At 37.9% G+C, this 21,144-nt stretch overlaps 1 protein-coding gene across 10 annotated transcripts in view; it reads right to left on the reverse strand.

Annotated features, from left to right (window-relative positions):
* Nucleotides 1-701: 701 nt before the first annotated feature.
* Nucleotides 702-21,144, reverse strand: part of NAA16 (N-alpha-acetyltransferase 16, NatA auxiliary subunit) — a 66,103-nt gene continuing 45,660 nt past the window's right edge. For 8 of the 10 annotated variants that reach the window (XR_014303479.1, XM_082701361.1, XM_082701365.1 and 5 more), the window contains 8 exons: nucleotides 16,055-16,183; nucleotides 10,773-10,986; nucleotides 9,547-9,740; nucleotides 8,242-8,350; nucleotides 7,720-7,818; nucleotides 7,048-7,191; nucleotides 3,292-3,389; nucleotides 702-2,084 (listed from right to left, as the gene is read on the reverse strand). Coding sequence is in view for 7 of the 10 variants with exons in the window: in XM_082701361.1 (XP_082557487.1) it covers nucleotides 1,887-2,084; nucleotides 3,292-3,389; nucleotides 7,048-7,191; nucleotides 7,720-7,818; nucleotides 8,242-8,350; nucleotides 9,547-9,740; nucleotides 10,773-10,986; nucleotides 16,055-16,183 (1,185 nt within the window). In the remaining 3 variants the exon portion in view is untranslated. Of the gene's footprint in view, nucleotides 2,085-3,291; nucleotides 3,390-7,047; nucleotides 7,192-7,719; nucleotides 7,819-8,241; nucleotides 8,351-9,546; nucleotides 9,741-10,772; nucleotides 10,987-15,345; nucleotides 15,491-16,054; nucleotides 16,184-21,144 lie in introns of all 10 variants that reach the window. The other 2 variants (XR_014303480.1, XR_014303481.1) reach the window with 1 other exon arrangement.

A 21,144-nucleotide genomic window follows, 5' to 3' on the forward strand; every position in this document is an offset into this window, starting at 1 on the left:
CTTTAATGGCTTCTTTTTATCTTCTTCCCCCTCTGGCGCAGCTCCTCGCAGCACACGGCGCAGTAGCGCTGCTCGCACAGCACCCGCATCTTGGTGGAGCAGCGGTAGCACACCGGGTGGTCGCAGCGGCCCAGCGCCGTGGCCTCCAGGTCCCTGCAGCACAGCACGCAGCTCCCGCCGCCCCGCTGGGGCGTCGCCGGCGCCTCCAGGGCCGCGCACCGCCCCTCGGCGCCCGCCGCCGCCACCACCGCGGCCGCCGCGGCCGCTGCCAGGGTCCGGGCTGCGGGCCCCCTCCAGCCGGTGCGGCGCGGCCTGGCTCCCAGCAGGCCCGCCCCTCTACAAGTACATTCAAGCATATATACACCGGCAGCTTAGCCCGCCTAGCCAATCACCGCAGTGCTCATGCACCTCCCGCGTGAGTGGACCTAAATGAACAGCCAATCATATTCAGTCCCTTACAGCTCTTAGAGTAGGCCTCCTGTACTGGCTCCCGACAGACTGCCAAGTTCAAAAATTATTAAAACACTAAAAAGAAACCAAGCTGCTATGGCATCAGAATTTATTGGTAGGTGTTTATTTTTTAATAACCAACTTTCTTTTTTATAAACTTAAAAATTAAATGATTAAGTTTTTATTCCTTTGAAGAAAAAACATTTTGCAAAAATATTTTATGTGAAATAATAACACAAATACAAATAAGCAGCTGTGTACAAAATAATTTATTACAGCATTATATAGGTTGGTCTTATTTTACAGTGAGTTTTTCTTCTCTTAACAATTATGAAGCTAAACAGCTTAGAGTGAAGGAAAGCCATTTTAATTAGAATGGATTCTCTAAATAAAATCTCCCTTTTTGAATTCATATTTGCCTTAAAGGGATGTATTAATATTAGACATATTTACACAGTTCTGAAAGAAATATACTGAATGATTCCAATATTGTTTTCTGTACAAGATAAAACAAAAACCTATATTCCCGCCCAAAAATATTGCTCAACAATGTTTTAATAAACTAACAATAGTTTAAATTCTCATTTTGCTGATACAAAAACATATTTAAGAGTCAATGCATGGCTATAAGAGTAACAATGTTTCTTTATAATTTGTATTCTTCCCTATTATGCTCCCTTGAAGCACACCACTTAGATATAAACTACTTGTTAACACCTGAAGCAACTTAATCAAGATAGCGTAATTCTTACACATAGGTCCTTAAAAGACTGATCTAAGGATATGCAACAAATTTACCAGTGAATTTTTATGATTAAGAGGCAAACCAGTCCCCACATTCTGAATCATCTACATAAAACTGGAGTACCCATATTCAACAGAAAGTGGCATTTTCATGGATATTAAGGAGGAAATGGCCAATCATGAAAAAATTAAGGTGGAAAAAAGGGCAAACTGAAATAAATTTAAAAATAAACCTCTCTGTTGCCAAAAAAAAAGTTTCATGTTGTTTTTAAAATATAGTTTACACTTTAAAACTGATGTGCTTTAATCAAAAAGCAACCAAATAAACAATAATACAACAAACAATAACAGATCAAAACACAGATTCTGAAACCAGGATCTACAGAAAATACTACAGTGGGGCTGTACACAACTGAGCACAATAAAAATATAGTCATAATACAGGAGTGACAGCACCCATCACAATGTTGATGATCTGAAAGTTTAAGAAAACTGTACAGGTATAAACAGGTAATTTTCAAAAGAGTTTATGTAAATTGGCAGGGTCAGATAAAGGATAAAGTAAGTTTACAGAATACTGCCAAACTCTATCCAATTATTTCATTTCATACCTATATTAAAATATACCTGAAAAGGAAACCCTGATCTGAATTCAACTCTGAGTCTTCTAGGAGTCGACTTTCTATGGGATTTCAAATTTCGTTTGCCAAGACATCACAGTTGGCTGTGTGGTTGAGTGCCACACCGGGACCGTCAGCTTCGCTTGCACCGGGCAGGAAAGCAGAAGTGAAAGGAAGCAGGTTATGACAGGCCACTCTGTATTCTTCATACTGGGAATTACAGTTCCCAAAGCTGCCATCAAGCAGTGCCTCGGAAACCTTTAGTAAAGTCTATTTAAAAAGGCGAGAATAAAAATAATTTTTAAGAAAAAAGGCTGGGTTACTAATCATTTTAATAACCAAAAGTTGCAAGGCATTAATTAAGCAAAAGAAAACTGGCAAGGCCTCAGTGTAAGATAACTTCTTGCTACTCACAGTTAGTAATCACCTCAAAACAGGAACATTTTATTTATTTATTTTTTTTAATTTAAATTCAATTACTTAACATCTGGTGTATTATTAGTTTCATCGGTAGAGTTCAGGGATTCATCGCATCATGTATCCTCCCCAAGGCCCATCACCAGTTATCCCATCCCCCACCCACCTCCCCTCCAACAACCCTCGGTTTAGAACAGGAACATTTTAGAAATCAATTCTGCAAAGTCTTAAAAAATGGCAAAATTCTACTGCTTGAAAAAGCGACTCTCTGAAACTAGTCACTACAATGAAAATGTCCTTTATTAACCACAGTAGTTCCCATTTCCTGAGGCTTACTATGCGCCGGCAGGGAGTAAGCCCTGTGCAGGACAGTATTTCGGGGAACCCTCCCGCCAAGCAGGTTAAGTGGTACAGACACAGCCGGTGTTACTGTGCCTCACAGATACTATGTTTCTTACAAATTGAAGGCTATGGCAACCCGGTGTCTGCAATGCTACTGTCACCATTTTCCTAACAGTATTTGCTCACTTTGTGTCCCTGTGTCATATTTTGGTGATTCTTGCAAATATTTCAAACTTAGTCACTATTATTATATTTGTTATTATGATCTGCCATCAGTGATTACAACTTGCTGAAATCTCAGATGATGGTTAGCATTTCTCAGTAATAAACTTTTTTTTAACTAAGGCATTGTTTTTTTTTTTTAGACATAACACTATTACACACTTGACGGACTACAGTACAGTATAAACATAACTTTTATATGCACTGGGAAAACAAAAAATTCACCAGACACATTTTGTTGTGCTATTCACTTTATCAGTAGTAGTCTGGAGCTGAACCCACAGTATCTCCCAGGTATGCCTATGTTTTCATCCTCATCTTATAAATGAGGAAGAGGAAGCCAAGAAGTGGAAATCTGCCTAATATGTGTGACAGCTCAGATCCAAATCCAGACATAACTCTGAAGGCCCACTCAAGAATTATGCTGTAAAGACCCATGTTCTGTCAGAGCATTCCATATCCACAAATTTGCAGAAATCAATCTGAAAAATCTTACCTTTACATTTATATCTTTTATAGTTTCATCCAATCTAGTGGCAATAGCAATTGCTTTCTCTTGCCTTGACTTATCCAGAAAATACATCATTTTAGCCCCTGAAATACCAAGATACTACAAAATGAGTGAACTCCAAGATCTTACAATTGATTCAACTAACATCAACCAGTGACTTCAAATAGGGTTCCAAGCATTTAATCAGCAGTGGGTTGGAGCTGACTCCTACTCAGAACTTGGGAGCCAGATGCAAAGTCACCACCCAACTCCCAATTCAGTGACATCCTACTGACAAACTAGGGCCACAACGGGAGTGTTTATATTATGGCAAAATGCTGCAAATCAGGGCTTCTTCTGTCAAAAAGAGATGGTTGTCAAACACTTACCAGGAGACCAGATTTAACAACCACCCTTCACCCTGGAAATGCTAAAGCTTAAATTATAAATATGGGCTACCCTGTAGCTGAAATTATTTTTTAAAGATGATACCTTCAAATAAAACAACTAAGGAACAAATTACCGTCACAGAGAAGTGTGACAGAGGGACAAAAGGAAAACGCTTTCATGTTCACAAAGAATGTAAGTAATTCTTAAAGGTTTTTTTTTATCCCTATTCCTGGGTGCTATTTTTTCTGCATCCACTAAAATGATCATATGGTGTTTACCCTTTCTCTCTCATTGATGCGATGTTTCACACTGAATGATCTACAAATACTGAACCCTTGTAACCCAGGAGGAAATCCCACTTGATTGTGGTGAACGATTTTTTAATGAATTGTTGGATTCAGTTTGTTAATATTTTGTTGAGGATTTATGCACCTATGTTCATCAGGGATACTGGCCTGTAGCTCTCCTTCTGTATGGTCTATATCTGGTTTTGGTATCAGGATAAGGCTGACCTCATAGAATGAATCTGGAAGTTTTTCTTCCTCTTCTATTTTGGGGAATAGTTTGAGAAGAATAGGGATTAACTCCTCTTTAAATGTTTGGTAGAGTTCACCAGTGAAGACTTCCCTTTCACAGTGGAGACAACAGGTATTTTAATAACCTCTTTCTCCATGTCTGTATCTCCTATATCTCCTGGTCCATACTCTATGCTCATTTTTCTCTTGGACTTCTACCAATTTATACTGTTTACTGTTAATTTATAAGAGCTCTACATATATTATTAGCTTTTAATTAGTTGCAGATTTGTAAATATTTTTTTTCAGTTGGCCTTTTAACTTTTCTTCTAAATTTTTATTTATTAAGTAATCTCTTCCCCTAACATAGGGCTTGAGCTCACAACCCTGAGATCGAGAGTCACATGCTCTACTTAACAGAAGGTGCCCCAGCCTTCTGACTTTCTTCATGGGGTTTTATTTTTATGTGGCAAAAATTACCTTTTTCTTAGAATTTCACATATTTGGGAAGGCATTTCCTATAATAATAATATAGAAATGTTTTCTTTCATTATCCTGAAGAGAAATTATCTGTCCTTACTACCATGAAGCTTTCATTTTTCATAGGAAAGAATTTTCCATAGACACCAGAATCAGAAAGTTTCCCTTTAGAACAAGAAAACTTAGGTTGAAATATTTAAATATATGGCTTACTGAAGGAGCATAATTATACACTTCTTGCATAATTATACAGTCTTTTGTCCAGTTTACCATCTTGTCTATCCATGCCATTTTGTTGTTTTGTGAATTTGTATAAACTGCCTATAATCCTTCCTGTAACTGGCAGGATATAAATAAAACATATGAAGTAATAAAAATACAAGAAAAAAAAGATCATTCATAACCACAAAATGTGAACGGAAACAACTAAAGCTTCCATATGTATTTCTTTTTAGCCTTTATCCCATGTAGGCATTTTTTTAACATAGTTGAGATTATATTTTATGTTAATTCTGTGTACATATTATAAAATTACTTACCGCTATTATTACAAATTTTTTGAATAAATATTACAGGACTGCCTAGTTTTCTATCTCATTACAAACTTACTACCATTTCCCCTCATACTAGACATACATTAAATTTGTTTCTGTTCTTTTCCCTACACTTACACACAACATTTCAGTTACCATCTTTACATGTAAAGCCCTATCTTTGCTTTGGATTAATTCTTTAAAATTATTTGCAAAAGTATGACCACAGCCAAGAAATCACAGATAATGTGAAGCTCTTTTTTTTTTTTTTAAAGATTTATTTAATTTAGGGGCACCTGGCCAAGAAATCACAGATAATGTGAAGCTCTTTTTTTTTTTTTTTTTAAAGATTTATTTAATTTAGGGGCACCTGGGTAGCTCAGTGGGTTAAAGCCTCTGGTTTCAGTTCTGGTCATGATCTCAGGGTCCTGGGATTGAGCCCTGCATCAGGTTCTCTGCTCAGCGGGGAGCCTGCTTCCCCCTCTCTCTCTGCCTGCCTCTCTGCCTACATGTGATCTCGGTCTATCAAATAAATAAATAAAATCTTAAAAAATAAAAAGATTTATTTCATTTATTTGAGTGCACACACACGAAGGGGCAGGGGAGAGAGTTTCAAGCAGATTCCCGCTCCGCACACAGCCCCTCGTTGGACTCAATCCAGTGTAAGGGCCTATTTAGCCAGAGCGATTTCATCTCGGTTAAACAGTGATTTTGTGTTTATGCAGTAAAACTTCAACTGACCCTGCCCCCTCCCCCCGCAAGGGAAACTTACTTAAAAGCAAGTCTGGGAAACCAGTAGAAAGTGGTTGACCAGTCCATGATAACAGAGCCCAAATACTCTGGGGGAGGGGGGTCGGTCGTCAGGTCAGGTGGAGACTTCCAATCAGTGGGGTGAGCATACTGTTTCCCTAGCTACCAAGGAGTGTGGGCCCCACCTTTTGGGCACCAATTCTGACCAAGGTGATAAGCTAGTTCAAATAGCCACTATGGGGTGAATTGTAATTCAAAGGGCCACCTGTGTGTGACCTAGCATGACTGTGCAGCTTTCTGAGTGTTGCAATCTCATTGGCCACCTGAGTGTGGCCAGGCTCAACCACATGGCCTTTGCTCTATAAAAGTCAGTCTGTGAGGGACGCCTGGGTGGCTCAGTTGGTTAAGCGGCTGCCTTCGGCTCAGGTCATGATCCCAGCGTCCTGGGATCGAGTCCCGCATCGGGCTCCTTGCTTGGCAGGGAGCCTGCTTCTCCCTCTGCCTCTGTCTGCCTGTGCTCACTCGCTCGCTCTCCCTCTATGCCTGACAAATAAATAAATAAAATCTTTAAAAAAAAAAAAAAGTCAGTCTGTGAGGCTGGGAGTTGCTCGCTCTCTCTGGAAGAGGCGGCCCTGAATGGTCGGTTTGATTCTCGATGCTTGGCACAAAATAAAGCTTTGCTTGACCTTCGCTTTGTATCAGTCTCGCTCCTTTGATCACGGACCTAACACCAGGACCCTGAGATCATAACAAGCTGAAAGTAAGAGTCAGACACTCAAACGACTGAGCCCCCCAGGCACCCCAATGTGAAGCTCTTACTCAGAATGACAGACTGCTTTCCTAAACGGCACGGCCACTTTACACTCTCAGAAGCAAAATACCGAGTGCTTATTCACCATGTCTTTACCATACTTTCATCTCCTTTTTCCAAACCAACAAAACAAACCTTTCTTATTTTGAAAGATCAAAAATTATATTGTGTTGATTTCTTTTTCTATGATAATTTATAAGGCTGAACATCTTTACAAACTTTCACTTTCATTACATTCTAACCTCTTCCATTAATGTTCTAACCCCAGGAGTCAGACACTGACCTGAAAGCAGATGCTGAAGAGAGGTAGCATTGTGCTTGAGAAAATCCTCATTAAAACTTTCCAAATCTTTGTTGACAAATATTTTCTGCATTTCTTGAGATAGAACTTTGCTCACAATGTCTGGAAGATTACTATTATTAGACACTATAAAAACAAAGCATTTGGAATTAAAAATTTTTTCATCTGTTCTCTGAAACAAAATCAGCATTTTTAAAGACATTTACATTTATTATTAAGCTTGATATACTTTACATAGTAAAATATTGCTCCTTTGGAATATAAATATATTCTAGCTTAAAAATGTACTAATTTGGGGCGCCTGGGTGGCTCAGTGGGTTAAGCCTCTGCCTTCGGCTCAGGTCATGATCTCAGGGTCCTGGGATCGAGTCCCGCATCGGGCTCTCTGCTCAGCAGGGAGCCTGCTTCCTTCTCTCTCTCTCTCTGCCTGCCTCTCAGTGTACTTGTAATTTCTCTCTGTCAAATAAATAAATTAAAAAAAAAATGTACTAATTTTTAGCATATTCTTACTAGCATGTTTAATTTATAGATGCACTACAAATATTATCTTTTTTTGCTTTATATTATTGCAAATCTTTTTAATGTCCAACTTAACAGAAGGCTGCTGAACTGTCATATTCGCTTTTACATTAACATTACCTTTTGTATACTTACCAGACTTAGAAAATTTAATTAAACATTCATGTAACCATGGGTGATTACTGTTGATGGCAAAAGCTCGTTTGACAGACTGCAGCATTAACAGAAACTTCCCTGTGTCAGAAAAGAAAATATAAAAGTAACAGCATGAATATTTATGTACGCTGTTTTAGTCACTTTATTTTAGCCTCACTTAAATTCCAGTGACAAAATGTTACCTTTCCTGTAACATTCATAAGCAAAATTCACAGCTGACTTTGGTTATCAAAAACAATTTTTATTTTCTAAGAAAAGCTTGAAATCATGTAGAATTGAATGCTTCAGGTAAACAATTTGTATGACTGTTCAAACTATTCTCAAAATGGATTTGATCACAATATTCTGATTGCCCCGTAAAGTTTTGAGTAGAAAAGGAAAAAGGGAACAGGAGACTTTGTGGAAGGCTGAAATGGAACTCTAACTATCTAACTAATAAAGATCACACTGAATATGGTCACCAATATAAGTAAGGATTAACAATTGAATTCAAATGATTACCTTTTCTAAAATATATTTCAAATGCTAACAGATGAGTGTCAATGTTATCAGCAACAAGGTTCTTAAGAGGTATAAGGAACTTGATAGCTTCTTCTAATGGATTTTCTATCTATTTTGAAACAGAAAGGAAAATTACTACATTTAAAAACAGCTACACAAGTTAAATTCACCCAAAATCTCATATTAATACATATCTAAAGTAATTTACAGTTCTCTTTATATGACCAAATAAGCAAGAAAACATTTTAAAACTATCTGTAAACAAATTCAAAATAAAATAGTCAATAATTTCAAAATGAAAATAGCTCTATTATTTTTTCTGATTATAAAACCAATATAATCTCATAAAACTCCAAAATGTCCAGGAAATTATTCCACAGGCTTAAGGAGATGGGACACCAAATTCTGATAGCCCTTAATCTTGAAACATTCAAAGTACGGAGACAAATACAATTGCATTGTATAAGTAGAAAAAAAATCACCAGTTTACAATCCTTATGCTAGATTCCACAGTAAATAAACCTGAAAGTTAAATTATTTCCCTAAATCTGATCCCCAAATAACTAGGACACTTTGAGAAAATCCCAGAGATGAAGTGCTTTATCTTTAACTAAAACCTATCAAGATATACAAAATGTTTCCAGATGTAACAGGTAATTGGCTGCTCTAACAAATTACCAAAAATTTAGTGTCAATAAAGCAACACAGAGTTATTATCTTGGCAGTTCTGTAGGTCTAAAGTCCGACATGGGTCGCGCCAGGTTCAAAAATCAAGAAGTCAGCAGGACCATGTCCCTTTCGGAGGCTCTAAGGGAGAGTGTGTTTCAATGCCCTTTTCGGCTTCTCAGGGTTGCCCATAATCTCCGTTTGCCGTTCCCTCATTCCCTCTTCAGAACCAGATAACAGAGGACTGAGTCTCCTCAGCTACTCCAACCCCCTCTCCTTTGAAGACCCACTGTGATTCTCCTGGGCTCACCCAGATCATCCAGGCTAACTTCCTTATTTTAAGGCCATCTGCCACATTATTCCACATTGCTGTGTAATACAACATATTTACAAATTCCAGGATTTGGAATGTGGCTGGATTTCAGGGACCACTGTGCTGCCCACCACAACTACAATTCTATGTGTCATTTGCATTAACCAAAATTTGCATATTATCACTCAAAAATAATTAACTACTATCATAATGACCTTGAAATATTATAAAACAGCTCTGTCTCTAGATTTAATTAAAACATGTTCATGACCAGAACAGAAGCAAATAACCTAAATCCTACAAAGAAACACGTAAATTCATCTCACCCTTTCTAACTTTTCAGGTATAAGTTCTTCTTTGAGACCACTGGCTTCTTCTTCTTCTTCATCCCTTTTCTTCTTTTGATTTTTTTGTTGACGTTCCCGTTCTGCATGCTTTCTCTCTTCTTCCAGTTTAGCCTTTTTCTGAGCTCTTCTTTGCTTGCTGAGCATTTTCTTCAGTTCTTTGGCTGACAGGTTTTCTATAAATATCCAAGTGAACACGAATTCTAAATCAAGGTTTCCATTTACCTCGCATCCTTCAGCAATACACAGTGCTGCATTACAGCAATACAGCTTTAAGAGGGGAAAGGGGGAAAAGGCAAGGACACAGAGGTTTCTCAGAAAGTATATTCCCACAGCCCAGCACACACACCAGCACACAGAAGGCAACTGGTAAATACTGTGACTAAATTTAATCAATTTAAAAAATAAATTAATAATAAAACAAAATTAATCAATTTTGGCCCAGTTCCACCTTGCACACAATACATGACTTTAGGCAAATCACTTCATCTTGCTGAGCCTCAAGTCCCAATCTGCGTACAGGGGTGTGATGACACTGATCCTCTTGGAATATATCAAGGGTAAGTCAGACCTTTACACATACTTGTGATCTCTTCAGAAATTTGCCTCCATGCTACTATCTCTCAAATATCTGTAGACACTAACATTTTAGTAAATAAAAAGCTGTACATGTCTTCTCATTGGCACTATTATTTTCAACCAACTAGGCAGCGGAAGTTGTAGGAATATGTGTATTTCCCAAAAGGGCTCAAAGTTATTAAAAAGGAAAGAAAGAAAGAAAAAGAGCCCAGACATTTCTATTTTTCCCAATTGGCCTTACTGAAGATAAAAATAAAAATGATTGTGGGGAGCCTGGCTGGCTCAGTTGGTGGAATGTGGTACTCTTGATCTCGGGGTTGTGAGTTTGAGCCCCACATTGGGTGTAGAGATTACTTTAAAAAAAAAAATCTTTAATAATAAAATAAGTAAATAAGATTACAAGTCATCCATTAGGGCTATTTATAAGTATCAACTACAGAATAGGATCCCACTGACTTCTTCCAAGCACCTCCCTCTCCCCATCCACCATTTTTTTTAGCATATAAGTGACCTGATTTGGTCTTCACATCCATTTGACAACATGCTTTTCTATATGTTGTTAATGCTAATGACATTCTGAAATGTAGTTTTCTTTTCAATCCTTTTAACACAAGTTCTTTTCCAGTTACCTGAATGTATTTCTTGTTGTTTGCTCTCATTGGTTAAGGGGTTATCATACAATTTCAAGTATATTTCAATCGCTGATCTGGCAGCCTTGAAATAGAAAGCATGTCTTCTGAGTATATCTTCTAATCTCAAAAGGTCAACATAGGCACGAAGGGTCATCTTTCTCATGCAGTATGTATGGAAATCAAATTGATCATCGGTTATCTCAAAAAAATGCTTTAAAAAAAAAAACCACAAAATTATTCCTTACATAGATGTCAACAATGTCTATTTTTATAAAGAAAATCATAAAAAGCCCCAAAAACAGTGTAAGCAGTCACAATTCCACTTAGTTGCCCTTTCTACTGGGCAGTCCTTAACACTACAAAGGACATCAAACTCTTCTTTGTATTCTACTGAAGTTTCTGTTGTAACAATCCTTGGCCATTCCTTATAAATCATGTTTTGTGATGATATTCAATGTCTGTGTAATAAGTTAGATCAGATTTTTTTAAACTGAAATCAGTATATATTAATTTTTCACTCTAAGGAAGTATTTCTCCTTAGTATTCTCCCAAAATCAACATGACAAAGTTAAACAGAGCTCTGAATGAAGGTCAAATATATATAGGTTCATATTAAATGTTTACAAATCAGACTATTCTACTCAACTGTAAGTTCTTTGAGGGTAAGCCCTATCATCTCTATTGCCACTATCTGGCATAGGGTGGAACATTCAATAAGCATAATTTTTGCCAACTCAAGAGAGAAGCTGCTTATCAGGCATGTGTGACCTCTTAATTTCCTACAGCCTCAAATATTTAATCTCAGTTAGGAATAAAGAAATGTATACAGCCAATTTCACGAAGTTGTTAAGGAATCAAACAAGACACTTTAAATTTTATTGGACACAGAGCATTATGATTTTTTCTCATTCAATAAACTCCCACTAATTTATCAACATTCCATTTTAGCAATGGTTCTTAATATGTAGTCTGTGTATAAATGAGCACAATAACATTTTCCCAAGGAGAGAGTTCAAGGCTTTCATTCAATTCTCAAAGGATCCACGGCCCAGAAGTTAAAAAGCTAATTCCTTACATGACAAGAAGACAATTAACATCGCTACTTCAAAACAATGTAAACTTTTATTTTCTTTCCTATGTGCACCTCTACCTCTATTTTCTTTCTTCTCCCCTATTTTAGCTTCTCTAAAAATACAAAGAAAAACGAATGATTCAATACGCAAAACCAGATTAAGCTCTTCTCCTACTTCATCTGCCCTCTGTCCTGGGGGCCAAAGTAACTCACTGTGCAGAAGACACATTAGTAATTGTCCACATTTCATAATTTTAGTTGTGCTGGTGATTAGAAATACGCTACACACAGAATTACTTTAAGTACCTGAGATTTTAAGGGAAGAATTCTAAGATAAAAAGAGTAAGAGTACACAGTGTATAGGGGGGAAAAATGAACATTTAACATTAGTTGATAACTTTAAGAATCATGCTTTAACAGGTTATGTTAGAAAACTGCATTCCTCTCATCAATAAGACAAACCAACTCATAAGAATTAACATGAACCTGTTTTTTTTAATCGAAGGGTTACATATTTCAGAAATGCTTTAAAAAAAAAAAACCCACAAAATTATCTTTGTGGTTAATGTAAATCAAGTTATTCTAGACCTTAAGATCTTAAAATCCAATACAACTCAGGAAAAATGGCAGTGCCAATAATCAAGGAATACAAAATGAGATGATAACATCTACGAGATTACAGGACTTTATTTTAAAGTTGAGAAACATTTATGTGTAAAAAGGCAGATGCAAGTTTCCGGAGATACTCTAGCAGCTTTAGTAGACACGATCTGAGTCAAGTCTTAGAGGGAGCCGTAGGGAACCACAAACATTTAAGCCGCCTCTTTTCCAGTTAACAGCCCACAGGCTGCCTCTCTCCAGTTAGTCTTCCATACATAGGGTAACCAACTTATCCCAGCTTGTCTGGGGCTTTCTCGGTTTTTCCAATGAAAGCCCTGTGTCTTAAGAACCTGCTCTGCCCTAGGCAAACCAGGATGTTGGTCACTCTATAGTAAGCTAACAGTGCTAGACAGCATAAGGCTAGAGTACATTAGGAAAAGTAGGATACTAACAAAATAATTTTGCCTTGCGAAGAAATACTATATTGCAGAATCCTACTTATAAACAACTAAATAATCTTAGCTTGATTTTCTTTTTAAAAAATTCTTTATTTTGGAATAATTATAGATTCAGAGGAAGTTACAAAGTTAGCATACAGATATCCTGTACACTCTTCTCTCAGTGTTCCCCCAGAAGTAATATCCTATGCAACGATAGTATGAGAACAAAATTTAAAAACTGACATCGGAACAATGTGGGTATATAGTTCCATATGATTTTTATCACATGTGTAAATTTATGTAAATACAACCACAATCAAGACACAGAACTAGTCCATCACCACAAAGATCTACCTAACACTACCTTGAGGTGATTTGAGTCTCCAGATTTATAAAACATAAAAATCTACTAGCTGACACAAACAGGTGAAGTTAGTCTCCCCATACGTTAGCTAAACAATAACACAGTATGGTCACCTACCAGCTTCCTGCAGAAACTAGGTACCCAAATTTTAACACACAGCTCAGGCTTTTAACTCAATTTTCTCAATATAAACTACTAGTTCTTTTGGGGTCAGGGGAAGGTAATGTTGGTAGGAATTGCTTAATTTGTCAAAATTGGGCTGGAATCAGCATTAAGTCAAGTCAGCAAAGAACTGAGAAATGCTAGTGACAGCTTAAGAGTGTGGTTTCCTTTAAGAATTCCCTACTTGTTCCTCTCTTCTCACCCAGATTCTCCCACTCCACTACTTCTCAGAGTTCCTGGAGAAAACCAACAAAAGCTCACATACAGAAAGGCAACAAAAACCTCTGACTCAAAAAATAATAACCAGACCAAATAGCGTAATACGTGACTCTGTGCCCTTTATAGAAAAAATGTCATAAAGCAGGCATCAACTGGATCAGGATTAAGATGCACTAGAAGATCAAGTTATGAACTGCCTATGGCTCTGATCTATTGGAAATCCTAGACCTTATCATAAAGTTTTAGAAATATGTATTACTGCTGTGTTTCAGATATAAAATAAATGAGAAACTAATCACCTGGAAAAATAGGAAAAGAAAGGAATTCTTAAAAGAAAATAGTTTAAAGTTATTCTGAACACAAGTTTATATCCAATATTCTGAAGATGGTTGTTTTGTTTTTGTTTTTAATAAAACTCAAGTTCTAAACAGATTGGGCTGGACTTTATAACTGTTACATATAATCCTAAAATCCTTTGAGGGTGGCAAGATGAAAGCAGAGAAAGTATTATACTGGACCATTCCAGAATTCTAACATTTTAAATCCAATTACTAAAAGCTCACAGCAATATGTGTCATAGGTGAAACTAACCTTGAAGAGAGAATTCTTGAATGAATTTTTGAAGGCAAAAGAAAGGCCTAGCCCTTAATTGAACTTCTACTGTATTCATTGAAGGTGAATGTAAACTGCAAAGTTGTATTTTTGAAAGGTGCTCATTTCTTTACAAAAATAGTTAAAATCCAGGCACAAAAGCAATTCATGCAGATAGTTATAGTAAATCTGTAAATTCTGCAATTACTCTTAAATCTTCACAATATATATCATTAAGAATTATTTTAGATTGTTAATTTTATTAGAAATGAATTTTAGCATTAATCAGTTAATAAAATATTTAATTTCCCTATTTGTACTAAGCACTCACACTTCAACATACAACCATTAGAAGAGTTAAGCCTTACTTTTACTATAAAAGACTAAGCTTACAAGTAGTCTACAAATAGGCTTTTTTTTTTTTTTTAAAGATATCATTTATTTATTTGAGAGACAGTAAGCATGAGAGAGAGAGAAAACAAGCAGCAGGAAGGGGCAGAGGCAGAGGGAAAAGCAGGTTCCCCGCGGTGCAGGGAGCCCAATATAGGAAAGGCCAAAGGCAGACGCTTAACTGACTGAGCCACTCAGGCACCGCCGCCACCCACTCTTTTTTAAAATCTGTGTCTAATTCGTTCTGTCCTCAAGGACTAACAAATCCAAATCAAAACAGTAAAGTTTCTAGCAATAATTATGTAACAGGAACAGAGGGTGACAATGTCTGCCATATTTTATTAATCTCTGATAGCCAGTGATTTCCTGTAATCTTTTTTCTTCAAAAATGCTTTCTACCAGTCAAATCATATTTCTTAAAGTAGATATAGCTGATCTGACATTATAGAATTTTATTTCATGTTCCTGAGCCAACATCACTATAAATTCAAGGGAGAGCATAATCTAAATGAAACTTAGTAAAGGAACTGCAAGTCATCATAGTCTAACAATCCTTAATAAATATCACAAAGAAATACGTGGTCATTAATGTTAGGAGGACTGGGGCTGAAGCTGGAGATAGGATTATAATGATCCTGAGGATGTGCAAATTTCTCTTTCTTCTGGGTCACCTCAGAAGTTTCACATGGGAAAACAGCCAAAGTGACTGCCCAGTGCAGACAGCAGGCTCACCTGACTACGCCGCCTGTGGCTTTATACTGCGTCAGCATGGGAGCAGGGGGGTGCCGAATGAGCCCCCAACTGAGGGCTGCTGAGGACTGCCTCAGGCGCGCTTTTGTGGCTCTTTTCCTCCTGTTGTCCATTTGGAAGGAGAGTGCTTCAGAGATGACAAAGAACAGGAAAACAAAATTCACACAAAGGAAAAGAAAAGTCCCCTCGCTAAGGCACATCACACATAATCCTAAAAACAAGTAATACAATAAGCCTGCAAACCAGCTGCAGACTGCTGTTCACACAGAACAGTATCCTGGGAAGACAAACTGGAGAGAGGCTGACTACAGAGCAGATCCTGACGTAAAGGGTAAAGAGGTGGCCATCGGCTTGTGTGTCCTGCTGGGCGAGTGATGAAATCAAACAATGGCCCGATTACGAAATAGAAATTCTGAATGTATGTTAATAATAGCAATAATGGCTCGATAGATCGTTTCCTTCTTCCCACAGACCAAATTATGCAGACACGTCACAATCATAACCAATTGAGGATCAAAAAAGCAGACATCTGTTCACAACTTCTGAATGTCTGAAAGGCTAACCATCCAGATTTCTTTCCACAATGAAGTTTCCAAAGTAGTCAGAACAGGTAGAGGATCCCATGTAGAAATCAACCTGCTTTTTTCGTCACCTTACAGGAGAAAAATAGAGTCAAAATTCTACAACTTACCCTTTCTACTTCGTGGCATTTTTTCAAGGCATCCCCGTACCTCCCCAAGCGCTGGTAAGCTGAAATGCATTCGGTCTGAAACCACATACACTGCATTTCATTTAGATTTTCCATGGCAGATGTTCCTTCCTGCAAGGGAAGCATTCACAAATATAGGAAGCAAACAATAAAAGAGATCCTATAAAAATCTCATTTTCTCTTTTACAACGATGGCTACAAGTATTATTATGACAATAAATAGCAATAAACAACTATCTCACGATACTTCCAAATTCTCCTGTTGATTCAAAATCACATGTCTTATTTACCCAGCTCTGTCTGAGTATTCAACACTCTACCTGGGAAAGGCACCAAACTGGTGAAGCTAAGTTTTGAACACCACAGGGCCGCCTGGTGGCTCCGTTGGTAGGGTGTCTGACCCTTGATAGTGAAAGATTGTGAGCTCAAGCCCTGTGCTGGGCTCCACGCTGGGAGCGGGAAGCCTCCTTAATGAATGAATGAACCATTTAAGACAGTAATCCTATGAAGCACTGCCTATTTTCTTCTTTTTAAGCAAACACTGTTTAATCTCTCCCTGTTGGCTCAGGGTCACTATGATTGATGTACACCCATTATTGCTGAATCTGTTAGGAATAGTTCTAAGACTGTTTTCCAGGTTCCCAGTCTCCTCCCTTCATCTTTGGCCATTGGTTGATACTTTCTTCATGTCCATGTGTCTGTTTCCTGTTCCTTGCCAACTCCTCTCATTTGCAGTGGGCTGACAAAACCAAATAATGGTATTTGGAAAGAACAGTTGTTATCTTGGGTTCAATGAGAATTCTGAGCAGAGTGTTAAGACTTAAAGCACTGACTTTCAATGGAGGGACACTGAAGCTTTGTCACAATTTAGAGGAGTTATTTCAAATATATGACCCACCAGGGAAAATGGTAAAGGTATACGTACATAAATAACTTTAGCCTTCAGTTCTTTTTCACACTCATTTTGGGTGACTAGTTCAATTTTCAACATTCTCATTAAAAGTATAAAAACTGATTATCTCGGGACACCTGGGTGGCTCAGTGGGTTAAGCCTCAGGTCATGATCTCAGGGTCCTGGGATCGAGCCCCACATCAGGAACTCTGCTCAGCAGGGAGCATGTGTCCCCCTCACCCCTGCCTGCCTCTCTGCCTATCTGTGATCTCTGTCTGTCAAATAAATAAAATCTTTAAAAAAAAAAAAACTGGTTATTTCTCAGTGAATGGAATTATAGGTATATGCTATTTCTTCCTTATGGTTGTATTTATTTTCCATTTTTTGATAATTACATATTTTTATAAGAAATCTACATTCTTTTTCATTTGAAAATCTTTACTAACTAAAACTGTCCAGCTTGTATCAACAACTCTATACAAAAACTCTAAAAAACTGTGAAAATTCTGCAAGAAGGAAATGTGCCACTTCACTGACTTATTAGCATCAGCTAGAATCACTTATCATCACACAAAAAGTGACTTCCAAAGGTTAGCAGTCTTCCTCCCCTGGTTCAGTGGGCTACCACCATAATGGACATGCTGGCCAAAGAACAAGAGTGGCCAAACAGAAGCAGCTCTCCATCCGACAGGAAAACTTGTCAAGTGTGGATGACCAGATGCAGGTCTGACAAGCCAGCTGGACCACAGATTTCGGGGACTCCTCTCCTCAACCAGCCAGCCCTTCCTGTTCTTCCACGTTCTGGGGTGCCTTTTCAGACACATCTTGGCTGACTGTGGCTTGGTATGCATATGTGCATGTTGGTTTTTAAAACCACTGGACTTGGGGCGCCTGGGTGGCTCAGTTGGTTAAGTGACTGCCTTCGGCTCAGGTCATGAGACCGGAGTCCTGGGATCAAGACCCACATTGGGCTCCCTGCTCAGTAGGGAGTCTGGTCTCCCTCTGACCTTCCTCTTCTCGAGTTCTCTCTCTCAAATAAATAAGTAAAATCTTAAAAAATAATAATAATAATATCACTGGACTTACTCAACTTAAGAAGTTTTGTACAGGGGCGCTTGGGTGGCTCAGTCGTTAAGCATCTGCCTCAGCCTGGATCATGATTCCGGAGTCCTGGGATCAAGCCTGCTTCTCCCTCTGCCTGCTCCTCTGCCTGCTGCTCTGCCTGCTTGTGCTCTCTCTCTCTGTCTAATAAATAAATAAAACCTAACTTCCTTAAAAAAAAAAAAAAAAAAAAAAAAAGGTTGTGTATACTCATTTTACTGGCACTTTCCTTCTTACTCCCGCTCTGGCCTTTCAAGGGGTTGTCTCCTGTACAAACACTGCTGCCTTTACATCTATTCTTGTACCATCTTGCCATCTCCAGAACTGTGCTGCACTGCAAAGGGCATGGAAGAGTCTGAGCTCCAGCACTATGTACTACGTGACCCTTCAGAGTCTCGACGACTCTGTTGCCAAGTGCCAGACACATGGTTCAGTGCTACGTGAACATAAACATTATCATGATTTTCCTTATTTTATTTTTCCTTCTCCTTACCCGTTAGCCAGCGTTCTTGCTAATGCTTCCCCCCCGCCCCCAACAATATACCTACCATTTTGCATCTGTTGATCCTGCAGCGTGTGAATTTTGGAAACATTAGTCACTGCAGTTTCTGCTCCTATTACAATTCTAAAACATGTGTTTTGGTTTTAGTGTCAGAGACCCCCTAAGCTAGAATCCTGGCTCCAAAATGAATGACTAGCTGGGTGATCTCCAGCTGGCACAGTACCTGATCACTCTAAATATTTTCTTGACTATAACACGGGAGTAATGCTAACAGAGGACTGGTAGGATTAAGTGAGATTATGTATATAAAGTACTTAGCTCAGGGCTTAATAATTGTTAAAGGCACTTTCTATTTCCCCTTACAAATGGTACACAAATTATTTGCATTACTCTAAATATGAGAAAGTAGAATTCAGGAAGATTCAGATGAAAATGCCATTTTTATGATGAGTGAGAGATAACAAATGGTCTCTAGGTGGTAGCCTTTCACGAAAATTTAAATGTGTGAGATAAACATACATACATACACACTCACATATATCACACATTTAAATTTTCATGAAAGCCTACTACCTGTACACCATTTATCTCTTACTAATATAACATACATTTCATATATATGATATATATTTGTGTATATATATATATCTGTATATATGACAGATTACTTACCAATACCTACTAACACCAGACTTAAATTTATGCTACTTAGATAGTACAAAACAAGATCTTACTACTTCCCTGATTACTAATGAAAGCCTCTTTTCTGGCCATTCCACTTTCCACTTCTGTGAACTAACTATTCGCATCCTTTGCCCATGTTTCTCTTGTCTTGTCTTTTGCTTACGAGGTTTAGTGTGTGTGTGTATTTTTGTTTCTATGACATTCTTCTAAGTAGTTAAGGTTTCACAATAAAAGCTCAAGCTATTCTGTGACTTCTAAATTACAGGAGGTTATGATAAACACCCCGACACAACCAAAATCTGGTTAACGTTTAAGGAAGGTGGTACGCTGGGGCTGCAGTAGGAATACCTTAGTATCACAGGGCACAGCGCTAACTTACTTTCATCTAAAATCACTTACTCACAAACACCAGCACTAAAGCCCTCCAATGTGTATGCCATGTGCACTCAGAGATAAAAATTTTTTATTCCCAAGTATTTTCCACAAAAGTTGGAAATTAAACTTGGGAACATGGTCTGCACATTATGCCTCAAAGTCATATTCAATGTGTTTAAGTAACTATTTCTTTGTGGAGTTCTTTATAATTCTTATTCCATCATATGGATTGGAAATACCTTCTCCAATTCTATGGTCTACCTTTTCACTTTGCTTATGGTTATTTTTGTTATAGGTAAACCTTAATTTTAATATGGTCAAATATATTCACTTCACTTTTTTTTTTTAAAGATTAAAAAAAAATTTTTTTTTATTTGACAGACAGAGATCACAAGTAGGCAGAGAGGCAGGCAGAGAGAGAGGGGTAAGCAAGCTCCCTGCTGAGCAGAGAGCCCAATGCAGGACTCGATCCCAGGACCCTGGGATCATGACCTGAGCCGAAGGCAGAGGCTTTAACTCACTGACCCACCCAGGTGCCCCAAATATATTCACTTTACTCTTATACTTAAGGTCTTCAGTGCCTTAAGAAATGCTTCCTACCTCAAAGTCTAAAGCTAGATTACAAGATTTTCTTTAATCAAGTTGCAACTGATTTCTGTACAGCAGAAGAATGTCATTTTATGTCTGTCTATACAAATAACTAATTGTGTCAGCAATGTCTTTTCATCTCTGATTCTGAAAGCACCTTGGCTATATGCCAAGTTTCCAAATACGTGTGCATCTGTTTCTACCTTACCTGTTCCATTAGTCTACATATATTTTTAACCATAAACTTACTATTTTTATAACAAGATTGAAAGTCCACATGGTAAAATATATGTAAAGAGGGAAAGGAAAGGAATAGATGTTAAGCCCAACAATTTCAGAGAACTTAAATTCTAAAATGCCAGAGACTATAGTCTCTGTTAGTCCTTTTTTCTCTCTTTTTTTAAAAGATTTATTTCTTTGACAGAGAGCACACGTGCAAGCACACACCCCATGGGGGGTAGGGGCAGAGAGAGAATTTCAAGCAGACTCTGCACTGAGTGGGGCCTGACATGGGGCTTGATCTTATGACCTGGAGATCATGATGTGAGGTAAAACCAAGAGTCAAATGCATAACCGACTGAGCCACCCAGGGCACCCCCATAAATATTAGTTCTACATAGAAAGAACTCTATAAGCAGATCCAAAATAACTGTAAAAGAGAAATTAAAAAGGAGCCACAAATTACTAATGAGACAAAAAAGTTGTAAACTGAATACTACACATAAGCACTGAAGTCTGGCCTATTGCTTATTTGTGTATAAAGGTACTGTGTTCCTATTACTGTCTTTCAACCATCTGCCACCAGAAGCACATGTGTATACACACTCCGCCACAGAAGAAACCGTACTTAGGACACGAGTTAGACGGGACTCATACAAATAGTAACAAAAAATGAATTCTTTTGAACTTTAGTGGCAAACTTCACAAATC

The sequence above is a fragment of the Mustela nivalis genome (genome assembly GCF_964662115.1).
Source record: "Mustela nivalis genome assembly, chromosome: 15".
Lineage (NCBI taxonomy): Eukaryota > Metazoa > Chordata > Mammalia > Carnivora > Mustelidae > Mustela > Mustela nivalis.